A 19,776-nucleotide genomic window follows, 5' to 3' on the forward strand; every position below is an offset into this window, starting at 1 on the left:
CTGAAACTGAAAAGCTTCTGTAAAGCAAAGGACACAGTGAACAAGACAAAATGACAGCCTACAGAATGGGAAAAGATCTTCACCAGTCCCACATTTGACAGAGGGCTGATCTCCAAAATATACAAAGAACTCAGAAATTGGTCATCAAAAATCAAATAATCCAATAAAAAAATGGAGTACAGATCTAAATAGAACTCTCAACAGAGGAATCTAAAATGGCTGAAAGACACTTAAGGAAATGCTCAACATCCTTAGCCATCAGAGAAATGTAAATCAAAACAACTCTGAGATTCCATCTTACACCTGTAAGAATGACCAAGATAAAAAACACTGATGACAACTTATGCTGGAGAGGTTGTGGGGTAAAGGGATCACTTCTGCATTGCTGGTGGGAATACAAGCTGGTCCAGCCCCTTTGGATATCAGTGTGGCAATTTCTCAGGAAATTAGGAAACATCTTACTTCAAGACCCAGCAAAACCACTTTTGGGTATATATTCAAAGGATGCTCAATCGTGCCACAAGGACATGTGCTCAACTATGTTCATAGCAGCTTTGTTTGTCATAGCCAGAACCTGGAAACAACCTAAATGCCCCTCGACCAAAGAGTGAATAAGGAAAATGTGGTACATTTATACAATGGAGTACTACACAGCAGAAAAAAATAACAACATCTTGAAATTTGCCGGCAAATGGATGGATCTAGAAAACATCATTTTGAGTGAGATAACCCAGACCCAGAAAGACAATTATCATATGTACTCACTCATAAGTAGTTTTTAAACATAAAGCAAAGAAAAACAGCCTACAATACAGAATCCCAGAGAACCTAGACAAGAATGAGGACTCTAAGAGAGACATACATGGATCTAATGTACATGGGAAGTAGAAAAAGACAAGATCTCCTGAGTAAATTGGGAGCATGGGGACCTTGGGAGAGGGTTGAAGGGGAGGGGAGAGGCAGGGAGGGGAGCAGAGAAAAATATATAGCTCAATAAAAATCAATTAAAAAAATGTTCAGTCTCCTTTGACTGTGACCGGTCTCCTTTGTAAAAGGCTGCCACTATTTCTTGGTGACAGCCAGGGAGTGGAGTGATGGATTAGAAATGAGGAAGCATGCTGAGAAGCACATACAGCATGAGTTCAATGCACTGTAAGCAAGTTTTAAAAGTGAGCTCGTATGCTCTCTCGCTCTCTCTCTCTCTCTCTCTCTCTCTCTCTCTCTCTCTCTCTGTGTGTGTGTGTGTGTGTGTGTGTGTGTGTGTGTGTGTTGGGTATATATATGTGTATGTAGGTACGTGTGCTAGAGGTATAGCTATGTTGTGCATCTTACTCTTCACTTTTTTTTAAAAAAAAAATTATTTAATTTTAAGCACATTGGTGTGACGGTGTTAGATTCCTGATCCAAACTGAGTTATAGACAGTTGTGAGCTGCCGTGTGGGTGCTGGGAGTGTTTGAACCCGGGTCTTCTGGAAAGGCAGCCAGTGCTCTTAACCATTGAGCCATCTCTCCAGCCCCTCTTCACTTTTTAAACGAATGTTCTGTTGGCATTTATCTATGTGGACTCTGTGTGTGTCTGGTGCCTGTGGAGGCCGGAGAGTGTGCTAGGTCTGTTGCAAGTGGGGTCATAGATGGTTGTGAGCCTCTGTGTGGATACTGGGAATTGAACCCAGGTCCTGTGGAAGAGAAGCCAGTGTTCTTAGCCACTGGGCCATCTCTCCAGCTCTTCTCTGTAGAAGGAGCGGTGGGCCGCTTCCCGCCGCCCGCCTCCCAGCTAGCTTTACACCTGAAATAATTACACGGAAACTGTATTCTTTTAAACACTGCTTGGCCCATTATCTGTAGCCTCTTATTAGCTAACTCTTACATATTGATCTAACCCATTTCTAATAATCTGTGTAGCACCATGAGGTGATGGCTTACCAGGAGGATGCTAACCTGCGGCTGTCTCGGAGAGGAGAGTCATGGTGACTGACTCATTGCCTTCTTCCTCCCAGCATTCTGTTCTGTCTTCTCCACCTATCTAAGCTGCTGTCCTATCAAAAGCCAAGGCAGTCTCTTTATTAACCAATGAAAGTAACAATAGACAGATAACCCTCCTCCATCACTTCTCCACCTTGTGTTTTGAGATAGCAGCTCTCATGGAATCTGTAGCTCATCAATTGGCTGGACTGGCTGTGGGATCCCGTGGGCTCCTCTTGTCCGCACCTCTCCAACACCAGGATTATAGGCTTGTATCACAGCTTCTGGCTTTAATGCGGACTCTGGGGATTGGAACTCAGATTCCATGCTTTCACACAGGCACGTTACTGACTGAGCCATCTCCCCGGCCCCTGCTGCTCTTTGATAATGAGATATTCCCAGTGTATCGGAGGCCTGAAAGGGAGGGAGGCTTCCAGTCTTTGGGAGCACTTGAACAGTCCCTTGTTTTTGGCAGCTCATCAGACGGAGTGATTTGGCTCCTGGGGCTTCACTGGCTGACTGAGCTGGCTCCCTTCCTCTTCTCCACTGGAACAGATGGGAGCCCACTCTTCATTAGTTGTCGTTCGAAGGGTCTTTTCCTCTTGCTCATCTCTGTATTAAACTCCCCATGTCAGTGTCGTTTAAAGACCAATAGGAGGAAGAGATGGAGGAAGAGGGATCCTGGCACTGATCCATCAGCTCACAGGAGTCAGAGTCTCTTTTGGCTTGTACCCTCGAAATCACTCCCCAGCCCTGCATGACGGACATGGAGTTCCACTCCATTAAGGGAAATTTTAAAAATACGTTGATTTTAATTAAATTTTTTATTGTGTGTATGTGGGTGTTTTGCCTACATATATGGTATGTCTGTGCATCATGTGCTTGCAGTGCCTGTGGAGGCCCGAAGAGGACATGCTATGCCCTGGGGCCATAGTTACGGACAGTTGTGAGCCACCATGTGGGTGCTAGGATTGATCCCAGGTCCTCTGCAAGAGCAGCCAGTGCTCTTCACTGCTGAGCCATCTCTCAAACTTGAGTTGGTTTTTTTTTTTAACATAAATTTTACTTCTAGAGAACACGTTCATGTTTTGTTAATTTTAAGATATTATGTAGCTCAGGCTAGCCTCAGCTAATGGATTTTTTTTTTTGTCTCTGTCTCTGCCGCCCTCAGTGCTGGGAATACACATGTGCACCATCATGCCTGGCTTGAGAACGCACTTTTGAAAGGTAGGTAGGATAGGGTAGATACAGAAAGGAACTCGAGAAAGAGGCAGAGACAGAGACCGAGAGAGACAGCATGCTAGTTCAGAGACTTTGCCTTTATTAAGACTATCTGGGTCTCTCTTGACCACAGTACTTTTTTTCCTTGTAGTCTTCCTATGTCCCCCTGACTGGCCTCAAACTCCAGGGCTCAAGTAATCTTTCTGTCTCAGCCTGTGGGTTCAAGCCACCATCTCAGTTTTCTTGGCACTCTTTGAGGGAAAGCAAACTTCCCAAACCACACTCTCGTGGTAAAGTGGCTTGCTGCAGTGGGGCCCCCATGAATTCTTCCTCTGCCTTTCAGACGTCCTTCATCAGGATGGTGGCAGCGCACACCTTTAACCCCAGCACTTGGGCGACAGAGACAGGCGGATCTTTGTGAGTTCAAGGCCAGCCTGGTCTACAGAGTGAATTCTAGGACCGACTCCAAAGCTACAGAGAAACCTTGTCTCGAAAAAACAAAGCCAACCAACTAACCAACCAACAAACAAAAAGGTGTTTTTCATAGGTACATCCTGGAGCATCAAGAGCCCTCGAACCTTTCAGCCAGTTTCCATGTCTTCTCAGCAGCGCCAGGACACATATCACCAGTGCCAAACCACATTTTGTGTGTCCTCAGTTGGACTAGAGATGTTCTACCTTACTAAGAATGAGTCCTTTTGCCTAGGAACATGGTCCCTTTGGGGGGGTTAGGGTGTCCCTTCTTATATCTTGGAGTTGATAAGCCTAAGAAAGCAAGAAGTGTCTTTGTTAATGCCTAATGAGAAGTGACTTAGGGAGAAAGGATTTATTCTGGGTCAGAGTTTGAGGAGGGACAGTCAGTCATGGGCTAGATAGCACAGTGGCAGGAACAGGAGGTGGCTGGTCACATGGCATCCCGAGCTGATGCAGAGAGTGAGCAGGAAGTAGGGCTTGGTTTATGGAATCTCAAGGCCCACTTCCTCCAGCAAGGCTACACCTCTTTTTGTTTGTTTGATTTGTTTGGGACAGGGTTCCCCAGTGCAGTGCTGGCTGTCCTGGAACTCACTCTGTAGTCCAGGCTGGTCTCGAACTCAGAGGTCTGCCTGCCTCTTCCTCCTGAGTGCTGGGATTAAAGGCGAGCACCACCACTACCCAGTAAGGCTCTGTTTCGTAGACATCCCCCAACATTCCCAAACACTGCGAGCAGCTGGGGACCAATGTGAGCCTATGGGGAGCATTCCACAGTCAGACCTCAACTGTGGCCTTCTGAAGGAGCAGAGGGAAGGGGAGACATACCGTGGTCTGTCACGTCCCGGGTCTCTGGGTGGGAGCGGGGAAGAGAGTTTTAGCTAACTGTCTGACTCTACCAAAGAGCTCTTCGGCAGAAGCGGAGCAAAGCGAGTCTTCATTGAGACCTCCTCTCCATTTGTGGCTTCACCGAGGTGTCCAGGGCTTCTACCCATCCACGGCTTTCCCGAGGCCAGGGCTCCTTGTCATTCTTTTCCACCAGGCTCTGTTGGTGATGCGGAGGCAGCTCAGCTAATGGAGTAATCCCAGGCTTGAACACTGGAGGTCAGATTGCGGCTCATCACAGACAGGAGTCACGGCATCCTCAGCTCTAGCTTAGAGACGTGGGCTGGAGCAAGACCAGGCAAGGGAGGCCAGAGTCTCCTGCTGTAGTGGTCTGAACGAGAACCCCCACCCCCAGCCTCCAAAAGGCTCATATGTTTGAATGTTTGTTCGCTAGTTGGTGGAACTGTTTGGAAGGATGAGGGGGTATGTTCTCATTGGAAGAAGTGTGTCACTGGGGATGAGCTTTGAGGTTTCAAAAGCCCAGTCCCAATCCTGACGCACTCTTTGCCTCATGCTTGTGGTTTGAGATGTGAGCTCTCTGCTGTTCCTGCCGCCCACCATGCCTTCACTCCGCCCCGATGGACTCTAACCCTCTAGAGCCATAAGCCCAATTAAACTCTTCCTTCTCTAATTTGCCTTGGTTTTGGTGTTTTCTCACAGCAATAGAAGAGTAATTAAGAGCCGGGCAGTGGTGGTAATCCCAACACCTGGGAGGCAGAGGCAGGGGGATCTCTGTGAGTTCAAGGAAAGCCTGGTCTACACTTGCGGAGCTGCCCTCCTGGGAGAGAGGGAGCTGCAGCTGCAGGCATTTTCCTAGTACTGAAGTCCCAGCTTCCCCAAGGTGCTTAACTTTCGATTTACATTAAGAAACAAGGGGTATCTAGGATGCTCTCCTACACGGGGTAACTAGGATGCTCCCCTACACAGGGTAACTAGGATGTTCTCCTACACGGGGTATCTAGGATGCTCGCCTACATGGGGTATCTAGGATGCTCTCCTACACAGGGTATCTAGGATGCTCTCTTACACAGGGTATCTAAGATGCTCTCCTACATGGGGTATCTAGGATGCTCTACTACACGGGGTATCTAGGATGCTCTACTACACTGGATATCTAGGATGCTCTTCTACATGGGGTATCTAGGATGTTTTCCTACACGGGATATCTAGGATGCTCTCCTACATGGGTTATCTAGGATGTTTTCCTACACGGGGTATCTAGGATGCTCTCCTAGGTTGCTTCTGTTGATGTAATAAAAACCACGACCAAAGCAACTTGGGGAAGGAGGGGTTCATTTGGCTTACACCAGGTCATGGTTCATCACGAAAGAGGCTGAGGCAGACACTCCAAGCAGGAGAGGCCACGGATGACCAAGCTTACCAGCCTGCTTGTTCCCCCTGGCTTGCTCAGCCTCCTTTCTTATACAGCCCAGAACCACCTGCCCAGAGTTAACACTGCCCACAGTTGGCTGGACTCTCCTACATCAATTTGCAATTAAGAAAACTGCCTCAAAGTCATGCCGACAGGCCAAATCAATGAAGGGACTCCTCGGGTGAGGAATCTTGCAAGGTGTGTCGAGGTTTGTGTCAAGTTGACAGAAACTTTGGCACATGCTGTCCTCTTGGGGATCCATTTAAAATAGTCTTCAGTGTTCTTTTTCTTCTGGAGAAACATTGCTATTAGACATGTATGCTTTATGCTGGCTGACCACAGAGTGACCAGCCATTTATACTCTTCGGCAACTCTGCATATTTTTGCTTTCAAATGAATGACCTCCCTTACCTGGGAACAGGACTGCTACCCCAGACCCCCACAAGGCACAGGAATTACTGATGAGGAATGACTGGTCCCTACTGTCCCTAGTGTGATGGTTAATTGTGGATTTTGCTCCAGGGACTCTAGAAGTTGCTCTCTGGGGCCCCTGCGGCTGGCGCTTTACAGTGTCTACATCGTCAGGAGTTATGTGCAGGGCTAGCAAGGCTTTATTTAGTAGACCCGCCCCTGGGCTGGGCTCCCTGGAGACCTCCAGATACTTTCTTTGGTGGCTTGTACTGTCAAGGGACCTTCTCCATTGCTTAGACAACTGGACTGGGCCACGATGTAGCAGTTCTGATTCCTTTGGGGGTGGGTCTTGCATCACCCCTCCCCCATCTTTTTTGTGTGTTTGGGTGCTTCGCTGGCATGTTTGTCTGTGTACCACATGAGTGCCTGGTGCTCACAGAGGCCAGAAGAGGGCATCAGATTCCCTGGAACTGGAGTTACAGGTTGTTTGAGCCACCATGCTTGGAAGTCCTCTGGAAGAGCAGAGAGTGCTCTTGGCCTCTGACTCATCTTTCCAGCCCCTTGTATCACATCTCTTAACAGGCTTCATAAAAAGGCCAGACAGTTGTACCTCTAAGCCAGGACATTTCTTTTCTGCTTTCAGTCCTGGTGGCAGCAGAACAGAAGAGGAACAGGCGTGAGTAGCTCTCCCTGCTGGATATGGTATCCCAGCAAAGCAGTCTGGTCTTTCTGCTCCTCACCGATGCCAGGGAAGAGACAGATGCTTGCCCCCATCCGTGTGTCGGCTCTATACCCGTGCACTGAGAGCCTAGCCTGTGCCTTTGACTTGCTCCTGCTTCCTATCTCGGTCCAACAGGAGGCAGGTGCTCACTGGACCAGGTGAGCCAACCCTAGCATTTCATTTTAATGACATTACACTCGCTTCTATCTTAGGAGAATCAATAATGCTTTACAGTGGGTTCCGCTAGGGCTTGGTTAATATTTAGCCCTGTTTTCAAGCAGAGTTCAGATACGAACAGCCAGAGACATCTCTAGGACAACAAGCGGCTCACCTGCTAGTGTGGTCAGCCCCTCCGAGTGCCAGAAGGGGTGGGCTGGTGTTGAAATGGCCATGGGGGAGTCTTTGTCTTTGAGACAATAGTCTCTGTCCAGTGGTTGTTGAATTGAATAAGTAACGGCAGCTATGAAAGATTGTCCTCTGTAAGCAGAACTCTGTCCCTAGATGAGCTGCTGGAGAAAAACAAAAACAAGCCAGGTGGTGGTGGCGCAGAGACAGAGACAGGCTCAGGAGGCAGAGACAGGTGGATCTCTGTGAGTTCGAGGCCAGCCTGGAACAAGAGCTAGTTCCAGGACAGCTAGGACTATTAACACAGAGAAAACCCTGGAGAGAGAGAGAGAGAGAGAGAGAGAGAGAGAGAGAGAGAGAGAGAGAGAGAGAGAGAGAGAACCAATGGGAATTTATTCACAGAGAGTAAATAAACTCTTACGTGAAGATTGCTTTGATGGAGCGTTTGCTGGGGAATTCAGTCTTTGGAAGCTGGCAAAAATGTGGATGAGACAAGTGATTGATTCTAAGTTGTTACTTAGAAACCCTAATCACTTTCCCACCACGCACCCCAACCGCTTGGATCCTCCTGCCGTATATCCCCAACAAGGCAGAAAAGCTTGGCTTTTACCCATTGTGACTTCCCTTCATTGACCGGTCACCATCGGAGCTGCTCGGGGTGGGGGCATGGCTGTCAGCCACCGTTGTCTTCCCACACCCCAGGGCTCATATTGAACACCTCTAGGAGAGCTGGGGCCAGAAGCTTCCGTGAGCAGCGCTTGCGCTGTGCCCATGGAGAGATCAGATCCGTGTAAGCAAGCAGGCTCCTTTCCTCCTGTCCACATTGTCCCTCCACGGTCCTCTTCATGTCATCAGAGCATGTTCTGAGCTAAGGTGCAAACCCCACACAGAGCAGCTCCCTGGCCAAGGTTACTCAGCTGTCTAAGGTCATTCAGCACCCCAGTGCCGTAGCATTGCCCAGTGTGTCTCCTGCTAAGTTTTCGCAGAATTCATCAACCCTTAGCAACCCCTGCTAATGGGAGATGTGGAGTAGTTTGCAAAACCCATCAGACCACTAGGAATCACAAATTCAATCTGAGGCATTAATTTTTAAAAAAAAGGTTTATTTTACTTTAAATTATGCTTTACGCTCATGTGTGTGCTTTTGTGTGCACCTGCGTGCAGGTGTTCACAGAAGCCAGAAGAGGGCTTCAGATCCATGGAGCTAGACTGTGAGCATGGGTCCTAGGAACCAATGGGGTATTCTGCAGGAGTAGCAAGTGTTCCTAACCGCTGAGCTATCTTTCTAGCCCCGATGGATTACTTTTTATTGTCTCACCCCCAGCATCCAGAGGACTTATCTTCATGATGTTGAGTTGAAGCTAAGAGTGACTTTCTGAACCAAAATTGTGTTAACATCCTTTTTTTTTGTTCCTCTTTTGGATAACAGAAATCCAGAGAACAAGTCATCTTTAAAAATAAGATGCTCAGGGGCTGGAGAGATGACTCAGGGGTTAACATCATTGGCTGGTCTTGTAGAGGACCCAGGTTTGATCCCTAGGACCCACATACAACCATCTGTACCTCTACTCCCAGAAACTCCAGTGCCCTCTTCTGGCTTCCACAGGTACCAGGCATCCACATGGTATACAGACAGACATGCAAGCAAAATATTCATACATATAAAAGAATATATATTTTAAATTTTTAGTTAAAATAGAAATATAGGTGCTTTAACAGGTGAAACATAAATTTCCATATCATGGGACCTGACTGCTTATCTGTAGAGAATTAAGCATCCATCTTGTATGTGTGCTTGTAAGTATGTGTGTCTGGTATGTATGTTGTGTGTATGCAAGTGTTTTGTGTGTGTGGTATGTATGTGTATATATTGTGTACCATGTATGTTATGCGTTGTGTGTATGTATTGTGTGTTATGTGTATGTGGTGTGTGTTTATGTTGTATGTATGTGTTCATGTATACGAATGCACATGGGTTGAACGTGTGTGTGTGTGTGTGTGTGTGTGTGTGTGTGTGTGTGAGGAAAGCCTTGAGTGTTGATCCATAGGCACATCTACTTTTTGTTTGAGACAGGGTCTCATTGGCCTGGACCTTCGCCACTTAGGTTTGATGCACTTCCAGAGGTCCATCTCTCTCCACCACCGGTCTCGCCATTTCTGGAATGTAAGCACTGCCTGTAACTTTTCATGTGGGTTCTAGGGATTGAACTCAGGTCCTCAAACTTGTGAGGCAAGCATTTTCTTGACTGATCCACCTCCTGGCCCTGTACCACATGTGTTAAAGTCCCCTTCTTCCTGCCTTCCAATGACCTCCCTGTTGCCGAGTACCCCAGACACCACTTAGACATTCCGTCTTGAGGTTATTGGTGGCTGCTTAGGATCAGAACCTTGTGGGAGGCAATTTACGAAGCTTTGGGAACATGAACACTATAGAGTTACTCTGACCTATCTTCTTGGAATGATTGCCATCAGTTCTGGGTTTCTTAGAGAGATTTCCCTAAGTGAAAAAAAAAAGACATTTATTCAAGATGAATATTTCCGATTGTAATGATAAAGTTGTATCTATAGTGTTTCTTTCCATTTTTTCCCTGTTAGCATTAAAAAGAAAAAGAAGCAGTGACTCACTGTTTGTTATGGCTGCCAAGACACCAGCCCAAAGCTGAACTTGTAGCTAACTTGGCCTTTGGTAACAGCCTGGGATTTTTCTGTATATGTTTGTCTTTTTGCAACAACTGTCCTTGTAGTCTTGTTTTATGATTGTGCTTTTACTTTTGGGTAAATTTATTTGTCTAGCATAAATCCCAATGGATGTATCTTCCTAAGCCATAGTCGGTAGTTTTTGGGAGCCAGGCGGTATGAGTGACATAGCCTGAGAGTTAAGGCGGCCAAGTAAGGTAGGATAGCCACAGGTAGGGCAGTCAGCCATTGTGACCACTAAATAGTCCTTCTTAAGGAGACAGAAGAAGAAAGCACGTTTTAAAATACATTTGAAGTCTACGTGTGGGCTGCTAAGAGTGATGCTTCTAAAACAGCATCTTCCACACCTGTGCCTGTGTTTCTTCATCGCCTAGAGCCGTGATCAACCAAGGGACGAGGGCTGGACCTTTCTCTGTCACCTGTATACAAATCCATCTATAGCTGGAAACAAAAAGCACTGGTATTGTGAGAGAGCTTGGCGAGGCCACACGCGTGCACAGCTGACGGAGGAGACGTAGCTGTCCCTGTGAAGGAAAGGGCACCCAATTCATGCCCTGAACATACTTATATACTCCATTAGCTGGTCTTGATTGAACATTTCCTATACACATTCCTGAGTCTCAGTACTGAGATTTTCAAAATGCCCAGCTTTGCATGAAGTTCTTTAAAACTGTCTTTGAGATAGGGTGATGACTTGCTGACCAGCCTGGTGACCTGAGTTTGGTCCCCGTAGCCCATTAATGGTGGAAGGTGAGATCTGGCCCCATGAAGTTGTCCACTGACATCCACACATGTGCCAGGACAAGGATGCCCCCTCCCCACTAATAATAATGACATAAAAACTCCTTTGAGAGTTGGGGAAATGGCTCTTTTGGGTAGCACACTTGCTGCTCAAGTGTGAGGGACTGAATCTGGGTACCAGAGTTCATGTTAAGGTTGTCTGGACACGGCAGCATGTTTGTAAAACTCCATGGTTGGAGATGGGATCCTCTAGGCAAGCTGGCTTGTTTGACTGGAAAGCTTCATCTTTCAGCAAGAGACCCCGTCTAGTAAGTAAAGTAGAGCGTAATGGAAGGAGACAGCAACACCAACCTCTGACCTACACACACACGGGTACATGCACACACATGCACATGCACATACATACTTCTACACACAAACACATATATACACATGCACACATACTGACACAGGCATAAATACATACATGTACATAGACAGGAAGAAAGAACAGCCTCTCCCCAAACCAAGAACAACAGCAAAACCCCAAAACGCCTTTGAGGAGCTGTCAAGTTACATTTCTGTTTTCTTTCATTAAGGGGTCTTATCTGGCATTAAAAACAAAACGCTTTCCAGGTTTCTCTTAAAGGGATAATTCTACTTCATTTTTCTTCTTCTCATTTGTGTGTGTGTGTGTGTGTGTGTGTGTGTGTGTGTGTGTGTGTATGCATGTATGTTGGGGAGCAAATTGTTTGTCCACAAGAATCATAGTCTGTTTTTTGCCTTTCAGGTCACCGATCCCACCCCTTCCCCAATGTCTCCCTAAGTAAAACTAAAGCAATCCGAGGAGAGAAAAATTCAGTCTGATAACAAAGCATGCTTTGTCTTGATAAACACAGTGGTCAATGACTACAACCCTTGAAGTTCTTTTGGGTAAATGAGTAACTGATTGTGTCCTAGAGGCGAACTCCCATTTATATTCTGACTCTCACAGTGCGCTCCTCTCTGTTTTACTCGAACCTAACTTGTTTGAAATTGGTGAAACAACTGTCCAGACTCAGGGGCAGCACCTGTGAGGCGAGACCCTTATTTAGCTTAGGGGCCCTCTAGGAAGAACAATACAAAAATACCTTGCTTTCACCATTTTTTCTTTTTTCTTTCCTTTTTTTCTTTTTTTACAAAAACATACTATAATACGAACATACCGCTCATGTTCCTCCTGGGTCTGGGAAAGGCCCATGCAAGAGAGATGCTGGAAGCTTAAACTTGATTAGTTTTGTCGTGGCGGGTCCATTTCTTTAGGTTGAGTGTTGCGGTAGATGTTCACCTATACTAGACACACATGAACTAACTACTTCAGTTTACAATCACGGAACATGTATGTACTGGCTTCGAAGAGACTAGGTAGGAATGTACAAATGTAAATGTCAGACCACAAGATTACGTAGTGTATAAGCACACATTCACAGGTTTTGGTTTAGTTTAGTTTGTTTTTTTTTCCCCCCGATTTCTCCTGGGCGGCTGCTTTCTTCAACATCACACCCAGGCAATGATGTCCTCTTCTCCAGGCTTTGAATTGTCTGCCTGTAGGAAAATGTTCACTTTAAGGGAGAAGTAGTCAGCGGAATAGACTCAAATCCTGCCCTCTGAACTGGGCTCATGTAGAACAAGCCAGCTAGGATGGGTGGGGAGGCAGGAAGCAGGTGAGTGGGAAACGCACTGCCTGGAGGCAGGCTTGGCTTGTGTGTGTGCGTGCATGGTAGGTTTCCGGCTATCTCAGATACTGGTTTGGAGGTCTCCGTTGAGGAGGGTCCTCTGGGTCTCTGTGGTCTCATTCAGCCGGGATTTGTCCTGCTTACTGTCGCTCCGTTCCCCATCATCGGTACCACTCACCTTGACCAAGCAGAGAACGTTCTGGAAGCTCTTCTTGAAGTTGTCAGATAAGAAGGCATATAGGATGGGGTTGGCACAGCTGTTGGCGTAGGTGAGGATCACTACAAAGTCAAACATGCCTTTCAAGGCAGGGGTGGGGCTGATGGCCACGGACACGGACGAGACATTGAAGATGTAAAAAGGGAGCCAGCAGAAGATGAAGACAGCCACCACGATGGACACCATGCGGGTGACCTTTTTCTCTGACTTCTTCCTCTTGGACGATCCCACTCGGATTCCAGAGGATTTCACCTTGATAATGATAAACAGGTAGCAGAGACAGATGATGGTGAGGGGTACCAGGAACCCCAGGATGAAGGCATAGATAATGAACCCTGTGTACCACGCCCCAGATTCACCTGGCCAGTTGATGGTACAGCTGCTCCTCCCCCTCTGGTTGCTCCGGAGGCCAGCATATATCATGATGGGCAGGATGACCAGCAGAGAGAGGCCCCACACAGCCACATTGATCATCTTGGCTGTCCGGGGCCGCCTCCACTTGGCTGACTTGATAGGGTGGACCACGGCGAGGTAACGATCGATACTCATGACCGTCAGACAGAAGATACTGGTGAACTGGTTGATGCCGTCTACAGTCATGACCACCCGGCAGATGGCCTTGCCGAAGGGCCAGTGGACCAGTGCCACCTGCATGGCCAAGAAGGGCAGCCCCAGCATGAAGAGTTCATCTGCAATGGCCAAGTTGAGGATGTAAATATTGGTGATGGTTTTCATCTTGGCGTAGCGGAGGATGACGTAAATGACAAGCGTGTTGCCGCACAGCCCAACAACGCACACCACGAAGTAGATGAATGTGAGGACTGCGTTGCTTGTCATGTCGTAGTACGGCTCGGTCTGGTTGGAGCCATTGCTTGACCCCAGTGAGCCATTGATGTCGAATGGAGAGGGTATCCATAGTTGACTCCCATTGGCTTGCTCAGATGCCATTTCCATGGCTGCTTTTCTGTCAGCGTAGAACCAAGCAGAGATCTTCCTCTCACCTTGGTGGGCTCTGGGGGCCGAGAATCTACTGTGACATCTGGAGAAAAGTGAAAAAAAAGAGAAAGAGAAAAGTGACCATCAGTCCCCAAGCTATTTAGACTGTTGTGTTCTGTGTTTAGACAGTTTCCTACCATTGTCTCTTTTTTTGTGTATTCATGTGTGTACAGCTGCGTGTGTGTGTTTGTGTGTGTGTGTAGGCCAGAAACTAGTCCCAGCTGTTGATACATCGGCACAGTACCCCTTCCCCCTTTTTGAGTCTGTTCCTCACCATGTAGCCTAGGCTTCAAGGACCCACTCGTGTCTTCCCCACCAGCCGTGTGATTACAGACATGTTGCCATACCACGCAGTTTTCACCTGGGTTCGGGGCTGAACTCAGTATTCTTACGTGCAAGTTAAGTGTTTTATTGACTGAGTCATCTCCCAAGTCTCCCTCCCTCCTTCCTTCCCTCATTCCACCCCCCGTTTTTGGAGACAGGCTAGCCTAGAACTGCTACGTAGCTGAGGCTGACTTTGCAATCACGGCTCTCTCCCCGTCTTAGCCTCCAGGGCTTGGGGTGAGCTATCTCGCCTCGCTCTTTTAGATGTGCTTTTCAACTGAAAAGCAAGTTCTCTCTCTCTCTCTCTCTCTCTCTCTCTCTCTCTCTCTTTCTCTTTTTCTCTCTCTCTCTTCCCCTCATCTAGCTGCCAGCCTGCCTGTCAGCCTGCAGACTTTTTGAGGTCTTTTGGAAATGGTGGGGGAAGGGTTTGAGTTAAACCATCATCTTTGATGACGCACGTGAGGCGAATGGCTATGGCTTCAAACACATGGACTTTGACCCCTAAGGAATTGACTGGTCCAGACTGTAAAAAGGCAGATCTTGGAGGGTTTCAGCCCCTGACCATGGAGGGGTCTGATTCTGATACCAGGCACTCTGAGGCCCATGAAGAATCCAATGCTGGCTTGATGCCTGCCTGGGAGAGTTCCATTCAGAGACTCCCATGGTGGGAAAAACCGAAGAATTTAAAGGAAGAACAAATCTGGGCTCCATGATTGAGCCCCACGTGACCTCATGCCCAGCCCTTAACTGCTGTGACTTTCCTTTGTCAACATGGGGTGTCATGAGGGTTAAACAAGAGAAGGTATATGCAAATGCCTAGCATTGTGCAGGCTCATAATCACAGCCTCATAAATGTTACCCCCTCTACTGTCTCATTATCTCTAATTTATTGAAACCTGCCTACACAGTGAATCAAGTTAGAGTCTTCAGTATTAAAAGTTAGAGTCTGGTCCTCCCCTGCCCCCGCCTCACTTTTAAAATGTGTGTTTCAGGCTGTTTTTCGTCTTGGTTTTGTTTTCCCAATACTGGGTGCCCTCCATTCCCCACCAAACTCCGGCTTAGGAAAGCCCTTTCCTGAAGTTTCTACTCCCTGCTGCGTGGTCTTTTGCCTGCAGTTCATAGATTAGGGCAAAAGCAGAGGCTAGGTGATGGACACAGGCTTTTCGTGAATGTCAAAAGAGGCTTTTAAAAACTGATGATGGTCGGCCACACCTGTTTCCCTCTTTGTCTCCCTAACCATGTGGGAGTTGAGGATACTGTCCTCCCTCACTTAAAAGATGTGGAAACTGAGGCATGGAGAGTTAAAATTCTTGGTGGAGTGGGTACTTGAACATGAGCCACGTGGCACCACATCGTCTGTGATTTTCAATGTGCCCTGGCTGATGCTCTCTGAATGGAAACCCGTGGCTGGGTACTTGAGCTTAGTTTAAAGGAACCAACTCCAAGTGACCTCCATGCTGAGAAGATAATGAGAATGCTGTTGGCTTGGCCTAAGATGTAACACACCAGCTCAACATATAATTAAGTGATTTACCACAGTTATAAAACATCTTGGGGGTGGGGGCCACTGTGATGGAACCCTCTCTAGCAGCTAATACTTCAACAGGGGAGACAGGCAAGGGAGTCAAGTCCTATAGTGTGTGACTTGCGTGGAGATAGGGCTATGAACAAAGGATGTTAGAACACAGCTCTTCCCTGGGTGTGTAGTGGGGATGTTCTCAGGAATCTGGGGGCTGGGTCTTGTGTATATGTAGAGTGAGGCAAGAGCTCAGGGTAGGGGGTCCATCCAGGACAAGGGGAGCTGGTCAAGGACTGGAGTAGACAGGACCACTAATTCTCTTGCCTGACATCTTTCCCCAAAGTGTACTTTTCCAAATCAATGCCTAATGCTGGTGCAGACTGCAGAGAAACTAAAGACATAGCCGGCAACAGGCAGGTGTTCCTTGCCCTCCTCTACCTCTGATTCATTCTGTACTGCCAGGTGCCTGGCTTTTCTTTCTGCATTAATTTTCCCAGCCCATATTTGGTACAGTGAGGTCTGAGATTTTGCGTTTGTATTTTGGGACGCACTGCCTGCGTCTGCCTTGGGTAAGCAAGCATAAGCAGACAGCTCTTACAGCCAGAAGCTGTGAAGAAACTGGTTTTGTATCCCAAGATTAACTTGGGTTATTCCCACTATTCTGTTTTTTTTTCTTCTTTCCATCTTGCCAGTTACTTAATTCTACAGACCCAGAATCTTATTCAAGCTGCGTGCGGAGGAACCGTTCAGTAATCATTAGCTCGTACCGTCTATATACCATGAGAGGGCAAACTTCAATATCTGACCGAGACTGAAGAACCCCTGGGGCTTTAGAATTCATGTCTAGAGCCAAGAAAAAAGGAGGAAAGGAGGAGAGGAGGAGGGGGAGGAGGAGGAGGAGGAGGAGGAGGAGGAGGAGGAGGAGGAGGAGAGGAGGAGGAGAGGAGGAGGAAAGGGAGAGGAGTGGTGGTACAGGGCCCAATGTGGTTCTTCAGTTCTAACTGTGCCCTTTGTGCAGAATGAATGGAGGGGGTCGGTTTTCTTTGGAATTGGCTGAGACACACTTCCACTTTGGGGCAGTAAGCCCTATAGGAATTCAGAGCCTTGGAAGGTGGGTGGAGGTCATATGCTGGGAAACCCCACGGGGAAGGGGGGACTCCTCCAAGGAAGACAGGAACTTAAAACCTAGGGAGTCCTGTATAACTAGTCTGGTGCCTAACATCTCCAAGTGACAGCTCCTTATTTTACATTTGTCTCACCGAAAGAGAATTCTGAATGCCACCAGTCGATACTTGTTGAATTGTGGTTAAATTAAATGCACCAGGAAGTCTGATTTTCTTCTTTTTTTTTCAGTGTCAGGGCTGTTAATCCTGGCCGTGGCTTGGTGGGTGGTTTCCCCTGAGAGAGTCCTGGCTCTGTTGGAGAGAAGGGTTTCCCACTGTCTCAGGGAGCTTCTCTTGTTCCCATATGCTCCATAGCCCATGAATTCAGAGGTGGGATGGTTGAGATTCCATTCAGCTTTAGTCTCACCGACTTCCCAACATCCTTCTATTGTGAGCCCTCAAGACCCCCTCCCCTAAATCTGCTAGACGCCCCCACCCCCACTCTGCTCCAAAAATCTGGGGCTGAACACTGAGCCTATACCAGCATAGATGAGCAGCCCTGTGTGGTTCAGCATGGCGCTAGAGTGCCCCTCAGCACTGGCCGGTGAGTGGGAGGTAGATAAGTGAGCCTCTGGACCGCAGAGTTAGTCCAGGGGTGGGGATATTTGGGGCCAACAACTCGCTGACCCGGGAAACAAAGTGTTCCCTAAAGGATTTCCCACCATTTCCAGGAAATTGTAGGGAGAGTGGACCATGGTGCCCGCACAACCAGCTTCGATACACAGAGGGGATTGAGGTGCCAGGGGCAGCTAGGAGCGCCAACAGTCTCCTGGGGACTTGACAGTTCAGTGGTTGGTTCTCTCCTATCTAGACAGATGTCTCTGCTCGAGGGCTGCGGGGGGGGGGGTGTAGGAGGGACCTGACCGCATACGAATCTGGTCTGCCTCCCCATCGGGCGGGCGGCGTTGGAAGAAAAACAAAAACAAAACAAAAACGGAAAAATCCGCTTTCCTTCTCTCTGCGATGTCCCCATCCCCTGTCCCTCCCTAACTTATGTCTCAGGGTATGAACTCAGGAGCCCTGTGGTGGCACCTGACATGTCCCTTCTCCTCTAGCTGGTCTCGCTTTCCTTGGACCAGGGCTGTTTCGCAGGTGGCTAGGAAGTAAGTTGTTCCCATCACAGCTACTAACTGGACACTCAGGCTCGCAGATCACACGCCACCGTACCTGGGTAGTGGCTGTGCGGACAAATCCGTCCTGGAATATACTACCTTTCCACCCGTGACGCCGGGATACGCATCTTTCGCTTCTACCTGTCACCTCCAAAAGCACAAATGCAGAGAATTGAGCGCTGGAACCAACATGCAGGTCGCCGGGATCAGCGCTCTATCCCCAGCGCAGATGCACGCAGGTGCCCAAGTGCGCTCGTCGCTCCCACCATCTCTCTGTGACACACACATATACACACACACGGGTAACCACACACACCCCTCACCTTGCTTTCCACGAACACTCGGTTCTCTGGGTTCTCCAGCACCCCGAAGCTGTCCTTTATCCAGTCGTGCGCTGGTGAGTGCAGTAGCTTGGCTCCTGGGCTCTCAGCTTCCTTGGCTGGCTCGTGCGGGCCCCCTCTGGCATTTGAAAGAGTTAGCCTGGACCTCGAGAGAGCTAGCCTGGCTTGCAGATCATTGACACCCAATAGCGGACTGGTGCTCTGGGCGCCGGTGGCCTCGAGAGCGCGCCGGTGGCTGCACAGCTTGCATTGGCCCAGGCGGGTGGCAGCCCCTGGGCACACTTCTCCACGCCCCCTGCTCGTGACGTCACAGCAGCTTCGCTCCGCCCACCGGTCCTGAAGCACCGGTGAGCAGAGTGGAGAATCCTGCGGGTGACCTAGGGCACCCGGGGAGGAGGGGACAGCGGACCTGGATGCTGGTGGAGGGTGAAGCGATGTCAATGTCCCTACGACTCCTCCCGGTGAGGACCCGCGCTGATTTTCCTCCGATTTTAGAGACTCGATCCGATTTTACCCAACAAATTCCAGGCAGTTGTCGCAGGGGCTGGGGTGACCTAGACTTGCTCCGGACCGTCAAGTCACGTTCTCAAGTTTACAAAGCCGTGCCCTACCACGGGCTAGTCCCAGACACAGCGCACGGGTTGCAGATCCTAGCAAAGGACAGAAGAGAGAAGGGTGTGTGTGTGTGTGTGTGTGTGTGAAAACAGCAAGCAGATCTCCCGCTGCAAGCGCCTGCAGGTGTGTGTGTCGCACCTGGCTTCAGTTCCCGCAGCCAGCAGGGCCTCCGCGGGGCTCGACAGGTCTCCCAACCGGAGGCCCCGGGGCCGCACAGTCTCTCCTAGCTTTAATTTAGCCTGTCAATCAGTGCTTGCTGGTTTGACCCAGCCCAACCGCTCCTCCTACGCGGCTGTGTCGCTCTGCGGGAGGAAAGAGGGACCAGCAAGAAGTGGGAGATGTGTCGCACCAAGTTGCAGCTATTTATTTATTTTTGACTGTGATGATTCAGTCGATGTTCCAATAGTTTAATAAGTCATAATCAATCCTGTAGCCTCCCTTTCCTTTGAACACACACACACACACACACACACACACACACACACACACACGCACGATAGTTCCTAGTGCATGGGAAATCAGAGAGCAAACCCCAATTAGCTTTCCCTGTGCTCTTAGCTGACCGCATCCAACCATCCTGTTTATGATTGACTTGTTGGCTCCTCTGGGCAAAGCATAAATCCAGAAGCTATGTGTGTTGCAAAGAGGCCTGGGCTCTGCCCATGCTGAGTTCTGACAGCGAAAGGGAGCCAGAAGGTAGAAGCAGGGGGAACGGCTTCTAAGTTGGAGTCACTCACAGGCGCTCACTGACACCATCTCTGAGAGATCTTGGTTAGCTTGGACCCTGTGGTCTCGGTGGAGATTGAACTAGGGCTTCAGTTAGGTAGCAGTGGCGCTAGGGGTCAGCTCGCCTTTAGATTTTTATGGGCAGGGTTGAGGGGCCGAACAGTGCAGCTCTCAAGACGAGGGGAGTGACTCTGGGGAAAAGGGGCATGGAATGAGCTCAGGGAAAGACCTCCTCCCATCCCTGTG

At 48.6% G+C, this 19,776-nt stretch overlaps 2 protein-coding genes across 4 annotated transcripts in view; one reads left to right on the forward strand and one right to left on the reverse strand.

Moving 5' to 3' along the window:
• Positions 1–19,776, forward strand: part of Slc39a11 (solute carrier family 39 member 11) — a 442,672-nt gene that overhangs the window by 13,139 nt on the left and 409,757 nt on the right. The gene's annotated exons all lie outside the window — the stretch shown is intronic.
• Sstr2 (somatostatin receptor 2) lies at positions 8,472–18,468 on the reverse strand. 3 transcript variants are annotated; one of them, XM_048446148.3, is made up of 3 exons: positions 18,172–18,468; positions 12,696–13,773; positions 8,472–12,386 (listed from the first exon to the last, which is right to left on the reverse strand). In XM_048446148.3, exons 2-3 carry the CDS (start codon positions 13,686–13,688, stop codon positions 12,339–12,341), a joined length of 1,041 nt encoding a protein of 346 aa, XP_048302105.2. In that variant the 5' UTR covers positions 13,689–13,773; positions 18,172–18,468; the 3' UTR covers positions 8,472–12,338. The 3 variants fall into 3 exon arrangements, with proteins under 3 accessions (XP_048302105.2, XP_085552124.1, XP_048302104.2); XM_085695998.2 differs by adding an exon at positions 16,833–16,988 and having other exon boundaries at positions 8,472–13,773; positions 18,172–18,467; XM_048446147.3 differs by having other exon boundaries at positions 8,472–13,773; positions 18,172–18,467.

This window comes from Myodes glareolus, chromosome 9 (assembly GCF_982192425.1).
Source record: "Myodes glareolus chromosome 9, mMyoGla1.1, whole genome shotgun sequence".
Lineage (NCBI taxonomy): Eukaryota > Metazoa > Chordata > Mammalia > Rodentia > Cricetidae > Myodes > Myodes glareolus.